This window comes from Copadichromis virginalis, linkage group LG1 (genome assembly GCF_057382275.1).
Source record: "Copadichromis virginalis isolate Kocher_CV1m ecotype Utaka linkage group LG1, C_Virginalis_male_GT1.1, whole genome shotgun sequence".
Lineage (NCBI taxonomy): Eukaryota > Metazoa > Chordata > Actinopteri > Cichliformes > Cichlidae > Copadichromis > Copadichromis virginalis.
In genome coordinates this window covers 39,140,249-39,148,325 of record NC_140618.1, presented here as the reverse complement: position 1 = coordinate 39,148,325, position 8,077 = coordinate 39,140,249, and the positions used below count along the sequence as shown (strand labels likewise).

The following is an 8,077-nucleotide window of genomic DNA, read 5'->3' as shown; positions in this document are numbered from 1 at the left end:
AGAGGCACAGGATTATTGCAGTCTATTTCTCATAGTGACGACTCCCCTCAAACAAATGACCATAATTTCCTAACCGTAGGGGCTAGAGCGGTCATTCTTACACCGTTTTGTTCAGAAGAGATGGGGGAATCTTCCAGTGTTAACAATTTATCATTAAAATATGAATTATTAAAGATATTTGACTTGTAATGCACCATAACTGAGTAGAGTGAAGCAAAAACTGCCTTGACTTGCCCTCAAACAACGCTTTGTAACTCGAAATCTATTTGGAGCATTGATATCATTCTTTCACCGTAAGAGACAGCAGGCTTTGGTGAACAGTCATGGAAATTTTCAGGTCTCTGTGGAAATCCAACAAAAAGTTATGACGAGAGAAAAAAGTGGTTCATTTCCAGAGTTTGAAATCTGAAGAAATCTGTGCGACGGACGAATTTCCTACCCTCAAACAAGTCCAACTCATTTCAGAACGGTAATAAGTGAGAAAATAATTCTTGAATTGTGAGCGTCAGGAGTGTCTGAAGATATACTGGGACAAGCCTTATGTCTTAACTTTGCTTCATTAAGGAGATATGACGATTCGAATATGCCTCTCATTACAGAAATCAAGCGGTGATTTTGAACAAACTCTCCATTGACTTTCTATGGAGAGTTTTGCGACTTTGTGTTGGTCTGAGGAGATTTGCCAAAATTCTATAAATCCCACAACAATGATAGTGACATTTTCGGAAAGCCAGCAAAAATACCTACGTTTTGATGTATAATTTGTGGAAGTTGAGTGAAAATTGAGCAAGTAGCAAGAAGTTGTTCGGACATGAAGAGAAGACTGCAAAACCTTCAGTGGCACACTGGAAGCCAAGTGCATAGCAACCATAACAATGCATGTATTTTGTGAAAAATCACAATTTTGCAAGTGAAAACTTTAAGAGGCATAAAAGTAAAACGGTAAAAGATTTGAAAAAGCTGATTTATACCTGAATAGCCCAATAATTTGAGAACATTTTAAAGTTTGAATGGTTGTTCTACGTGAAAATATGAGGAAGTAGTTAAGTTTCAAAAACAAGAAAATTTTAGCAGAATTGCAGAAGTTTCCCATTCATTTCATTGGGACAAATTAAGCTTAATATTTTAAAAAGTATAATAGTGAAAAATACAAAAAGACATAGCACACATTAGCAGAAATAGCAGAATAGTTTAAAATTTGAACGGTGAAAATCGGCTGAAAATTGTGGAAGTAGTTAAGTGCCAAAAAGTGTACGGAAGTATCAAGAGGAACTCAATAGTGTGGATGCTTAAAGCATCCACACAATAAATTAAAACCAGTCGCAGTAGCTCCACTCGAATGCTCCACCACTGCTAACTGAATAAATACAGCCAGGAAGACAAACTAAGGAGCCTTTCCAAAGTAACTAATCAGCTGCTGATTGCACATGGAATTGAGTTTTCAGGTATTATTGAAGTTACCTGTCCTAGCTAAAATATTAACTATTCAGTTATATTCAGTTTGAAAACAGCTCAAAAACCTCAATATTTTCAACCTTTATTTGAAGTAATAAATGATTCGGTATGCCAAGAAACTGAATATGCGTTCATTTTTTTCTGGGTTTTGTGTTCCCTTTGTCCTTGTTTGGCTTCTTTCCATCACTGGCTGCATGAAGTCTGGCTTCATATTGTTTCACTATGTCATTTTCATCCTCAGAGAACACCTGCAGCTATAAGAAGAAGAACAGGCGGTTATGTTGATCATTTCCTGCTGCTCTAGCTCTTTGTCAGTAACTGATCTGCGAGTTTACCTTGTTCAGCTGCGTCTCTGTGTCATTCATATCAACTCCTTCCTTTTCTCCTATGGCACCTGCTGTCATTTCATAGAGGTTTAGGATCGCCATCTTAATCTTTCCCAGTTGTAGTGTCTTCTTTGCAGCTGTTTCCTGAATGTGGTTCCACTTTTGTTCCTGTATGAAGACAGCAACACATAATGCCATTCACAGTGTATATTTGACCTAGCCTTAGTTCTGCTGCAGGGATGTGATCCAGGATTGTGTCCGGTACCCATGTGAGAGCTTCGGCCTGAGTCTTCTCTAGCTCGGTCTGGAGCTGAGACAGCAGACTGTTTTTCTGCATTACCACCAAGTTGTGCTGGTCCTGCAGGGTTAACAGTGCTTTCTTCTGCTGGTCGACCTCATCCTGCAACTTCATCTCCTTCTGGTAGAACTGATCTTGAAAATGGAGCAGACTCTCTGTGTAGTCTGCGAGAGCCTCAGTATCCCCAAACTGTAACACACAGACATACACACAGCTTTGCTTGCAGCTTTATCTTCAGTGTTTTCGGTGGAGGAATCACTGTTTAACATCATTATTATCATCATTAATAATTGATACAATACTTATGGATGGTGCTCTGTGCTCTCTGTGCTGGAGTTTGACACACAGCAGGTTTTCCCCCACACGTTTTCATACAAAAAGCAACCTTTGATTGGCTCTGTTTTATTTCGGTATTCCCTGTTCTGCATGGTTACTGTTAGTTTTACTTTTCCCAGTCTCATTTTCCCCTTTGACTTTCAGCGGTTCCTTCACTCACCCCTCTGTCTTCCCCTATTTTTTCATCTCATTGTCTGCTTTTGCTTCTTGTTCCTCTTCCTCGTTAGCTTCCAGTGTTCCCCTTTTGGTATTTTGTTTAGCTTGTGGGTTCTGCTATTAGACTGATAATAGTTCACCTGTGCTTGTCTCAACACAGCACTGGGACTACATTTTCCTGCAGACTCTAACTGTATGCTTTTTAATACTGTAAAGCTGGTATTTTAACATGGGAGTCATGAATGGATGGATGGATAAATAGTCAAATATTGATATTTGATATCTGAGATATTTCTGAAACAGTGTTTGGTACTGTTGTGATAACTGCTGTGTATATTCCACCAGATGCTGACGCTAACTTGGCTCTTGTTCATCTGCATCACACAGTCACAGGATGTATCCTAAGGCTGTTCACATCATAGCAAGGACTTCAGCCACGCTGATTTAATAGCAGTTAATCCTAAATTCCATCAGCTACAAGGAGAGCAGATACACTGGACAACGTCTCCCCCAGCATCAGGGCTAACCCTCTACCACACCGGGGCCAGTCTCTATGTCCCTGCTCTTGTCCCGAGGATCCTCTGAAAGAACCAAGTCAACTAAAAAACAACTGGTGTCCTTCTCTTGCTGCTCCATAAAGTGCAGATTGACATATTTAATCTGTATGAGATTTGACAGCTGCACAGCATCAGAGAAGAAAGTGCTCTAAAGGGTCCTCATCATCACCCAGAAGATCATCAGATGCCTGTCTCTCGCCTGTAAAGTCTTTGACAATTCCTATTGCCTCAAAGTAGGACATTAATAACATTAAAGTAAAATTAAAACACCACAATGAGACGTTCATCCCACCCTGGTCACTTTGTTTGAAAGTCTGTCCTCTGGCAGACAGTTCAGGACAATAGAAACACAGATAAGGGTAAAAAAAAAAATGACGTAGTAGATCAGCTATGGTATGAATTTCAAAATCATATGTCTCCTCATACTTGTCGCCAAGTTATTACATTCACCAAGTTGTCCACGCCGCCCACCATTAGCCTGGAACAGCTGAGGGGTGAAAATGATTTGGATCCAAAAGTCAAAAAATAATATATATATATACACACATGATATGCGCACTGACAATAAAGACATTATTTAAATGAACTGATTACTGTTAGCATGAAATAAAAATACTGTACCTTTGTTATTTTAAGCACACGCTCCATGAAGTGCTTGTACATTGAGTGCCTCTGAACTTGATGCTGTAGCTCCTCTCTCCTCTCCATCAGTTCAGCATACTCTTTCTTTAATCTCTCTAACTCTGCCTCCTTTTGAATGAACTCTTTGCTGTCTGCCTTCGCTTCCTCCAGAGCATCATCAGCATCTTCATCCTACACAGTTTCAGGTCCAATTTGAGTTTCGTTCCAACCATAAAACTGAAATTCAGCTTGTGTGAAATGGTCTTCTACAGTACCTCAACAAAGGCTTCATGAAAGCGCTCCTGTATTTTATTAATGTCATCCTGCAGCTCCTTTGTCTGGTCCTTCAAACTTTTTAGCTCCTACAGAAATGCACACAAAGTAGAAAAGGTTTACGTTACTAAGGGAATACTTGTGATGACTTTCAGGACAGTAGGCCTCAAGGGTACTTATGGTGAAACCGTGTGTTTGAAAAGAGCTTAAAACTGAGGACATAAAGCTATCAACAGACTCTCAAGAAACAACTGCTTCGTATCCAAAACATCTGTGTTGAAGAGATATCAAGTGAAGCTGAACTAGGGCCAGGCCACACAGGCGGGTAAACAGTACAAGGCAGCAACGAACAAATGCAAACAGAGGTTTAATTACACATTGGGGTAATCGGGGGAAATGAAAACACTGGGGAAAACAGCTGAAACTAACCAAGAGAAAACAAGATGGAGACAGATTAACAAAATAAAACAGGAAGCAACAAAACGTGAAAATCAACAAGATGGCCCGGGGAACACAGAGAAATCCCACGCCTGGACCGTCGTTGACCACCGCCATGATTCTAGCCTACGTTACAGCGTCATGTGCGCTTTTTACATCCAACACAAAAACTGCAGTCGTGGCGCTTTTTGATTGTACTCAGAACTCGGAAATTCTGCCTTCTGAATAGGAAGATGTAGGTAACACCAGACTGCAGATGAGCTGCATACAGGGCTGGACTGGGACAAAACCACCACATATCCAGCTTTATGGCTCCAGCAAACATCAGCTGATACTAGAAAGTAATATTAAATAAATTCTAACAACAGCTGATCAAACGTGCTGCTGTTGTTTAACGTGACATCCGGTGGTTTCCTCTTTCTGGTGCAAAGCGGACGATAAATAAACAAGAGGGAAAAGCAGATCAGCTGATCATTGATCAGTTTCATGATTGAAGTAGAAACAGGAGAGGGAGGGGAGAGGATGAGAGAAGAAGAGGCAGCTGTGCAGCGTAAACACAGAATAACTCCAGCTTTGTGTCTTTTTCATTGTAGCTGAAGTCTGGGACAAATTGTTCCTTTTCACCTCAATACGAAACGCGTAATAATTTCTCTGAATATGAGACAATTCCGTTTTTTACAGGACGGTTGGAAACTCTAATAATTAACCGTATAAACAAAATAAAGTTCAACATCAGTAACATAGCACCACCCAGCTGTATAGAGATTGAAAATGTGATGTCATTCTGGGGTAGAACCACAAAGGATTCTGGGAACTCGTGGCAAGAGGTACTAGCGCACGCAGGCTTTCAATTGAAATCAGTTATACAGCGATAAAAAGAAACACAAAAATGTCAAGAAGCTGTTGTATTATTAACTGCAATAGCCGGTCGCATGACAGCCACGGGAAGCCGACGGGTAAAGAGATCGGTTGTTATCGGATTACGTCGTTGAAGAGAAATTGTTCAAGCCATGTTTCCGAAGTAACAAAGACGTGACGGATGGCCTGGATCGCAGCCATTCAAAGATCAAATATAACGTCCCAGAACACTCCAGCTCACAGGTTAGTCTGCTCCAAGCATTCCCACGAAGGTCAGTGTTTTGTAGTAGTTAATGCGTCATTTTTCATAACATAATTGGTGATATAGGTTACAAGCAAGTCTGGCGCTGAACAGAAATTGTCGCGCTATGCTCCTTTGTTTATTGTGCATAAATAGTGAATTGTCCTGACACAATATTGCGTTTCGCTTCTGTTATTACCATGGTACATTGACAAAAACATATACTTTTATTCACAGGATAAAACTGTTGTTTTCTATCACTAATTGTCCAGTACGATTACAGCATACAGTATTATTGTCACTGCTACATTTCTGTGATGCTACCAGAAATTATTTCCACTACTAATTAATTACCGTTGAGCTCAAAGGTCCTATTAATAAACGGTTAACGAATGTGTATTTATGAAGACGATTTGTGAGACTGGTAAACTTATGATACGTACGATGGTCTTTACTTTCTACACGGTGCATTTCAAGGTCCTGCACCCATCCGTCGGTAAACTGTACCTGGGCTTGTTGCAGTGACCTGAAGTTACTAAACTTCACGAGTGTATGCACTCACTCCAAGAACCGTATAATTATAAATATGAGCGCGGTGAAAGTTGGGCAGCACGCTAACATCTTTGGTCCCTCTGTGTGCTCGTAAGGGTCTGACCCTTTAACTCCTTTGATTTTTTCCTCTTATCTTTTCTTTGACTTTTCGTCGAGTCTGTCTTTGTACGGACCGGCATTGTTCTCCTTCGTTTAGAACATAACTTTTTTGGGGGGCAAAGAAAAAGCAAGAAGGTTTTGGAACCGGAGAATGAACGTTTTGCGGTGCTGCAAATGCTTGCATTTGATGCGGTACTTGGATTGTTTTGCCACGAGTTCCCGGCATGCAATGCGCGAAAGTCACGTGGTCTGTCAATCTCTATAGAAACCCCGTCATGCTAGCTAGCACGCAGTACGAAAAAGTCAACACAACGAAAATAAACTCCAACTAAACTTGGTTTATATCTGACCCAGATAGACTGCAGGTCATAACTTCTTACCTGAAGGTCAGTTCACCTGATACTCGGACGGGCGGCCGCTTCGGGTCTCTCCTCCTCTTGCCTCCCCTTTCCTTCATCCACCTGCTTGCCTCCACCACTTGCTAATGTTATTGAATCTGTGGAAGCTCCGCGAGAGCCACCACATGAAGTAACGAATAACGAGCCTATCTAAATCCCAGTAACGAGTAACGCGTTCCTGATTTTGGCATAATAACTAGTTACCGTGCTCGTTACCACAATAATAACGTAGTTACTGTAACGCGTTACTTCATAACGCGTTAGTCCCAACACTGACCATTAACACTGGCTACCTGATAAACCTTAAACTGCCAGAAATGCCAGTGACAAATTCACACCTGTGTGCCTTCCTCATCCTTGGCTTTAAGCCCTGCGAGCTGTCTTTCTCCCTTCAGCATTTCACACAGGACAACACTCTGATCATGGGTTTTCTTCTTTTCCCCCAAACCACACGTGTTCCTGCAAGAACAGTAAAAAGTAATTAGCATACATCATTTACCGAATCGGGCTTCACAGAGAAAAACAGTAGAAACACTCCACAAAAACTTACTGTGAAAACTGCTTCTGGCTTCTGGGCCTTGAAGACATGGCTGTCTGTTGAAGACTTTTCAAAAAGAGTTATTGGTTCACTTTTCTTATGTTATCTTTTTCTTCTTCTTCTTCGCTTATTATGTTTTCAAACTTTCTAAAAGTGTGCATCTCCAGGCTCTAACAACCTTGTTTCTATGGCAACCAGAACTTGTAAAGACACAACTCACAGCATTTCAGTTTGAAGAAACACGTCTCGACCAAATGTGAAAAGAGCTTTTTTTATTTTGAGTACATCTGTAAGACTGAAAAGATGAAATGATGATTGAGTTAGAGGTTTGCAAAAAGGTCCTTCACAGCTGATATTCGAATATAAATTCAGAGCAGCAAAAAACAGTTAACTGGCTTGTTCAGTTGTATCAGAAAACAACTGGAAATTTGCTTACAATACTGCCTCCATGTTAACTCCTGAAGTGATTTTAATAAAATGTGAATATCTCAAAGGAATCCTAACACCATATTATCCCGACGGAGCACTTCCCAGAGTCCTCCTACAGATAGGGACTCCTCAGCTATCAGAATTCCCTGCTACAGAAACATTTCCTATGTCTGTTTCAGTTTTCAGACACTAACTTTAAAATTAGGCCTAAAACTTTTTCTTTTAATAAACTTCTAGTGGGAGAAGATTATTAAATGTTATCACAACTGGCTTAAGAATGGTGCCACAAAACACCAGAAGAGTGTGGAAGTCAGAAATATCGCAGGAGGACTTTTATGCGATGCACATTTCTTTGGAGCTGGTGGCTGGTTGCTTGGACATTTCAGGCTCTGGTTGTTTAGTTAACCCTCTAAATTATTTACTGCAGGTCATGAACAGAGTCTCTCATTAGCAGTCGCTTCAATCACTCACCTGGAAGTAAAGTTTCTACTATAGTTGCTTG

At 40.6% G+C, this 8,077-nt stretch overlaps 1 protein-coding gene across 1 annotated transcript; it reads right to left on the bottom strand.

Annotated features, from left to right (window-relative positions):
* Nucleotides 1-1,521: 1,521 nt before the first annotated feature.
* LOC146719236 (coiled-coil domain-containing protein 42 like-2-like) lies at nt 1,522-7,333 on the bottom strand. Its single transcript, XM_085461939.1, has 7 exons — nt 7,159-7,333; nt 6,947-7,067; nt 4,025-4,111; nt 3,750-3,941; nt 2,047-2,268; nt 1,791-1,949; nt 1,522-1,709 (listed from the first exon to the last, which is right to left on the bottom strand). The coding sequence occupies exons 1-7, from the start codon at nt 7,194-7,196 to the stop codon at nt 1,587-1,589; spliced, it is 942 nt and encodes a 313-aa protein (XP_085318065.1). The 5' UTR covers nt 7,197-7,333; the 3' UTR covers nt 1,522-1,586.
* Between the last annotated feature and the right edge of the window lie 744 nt (nt 7,334-8,077).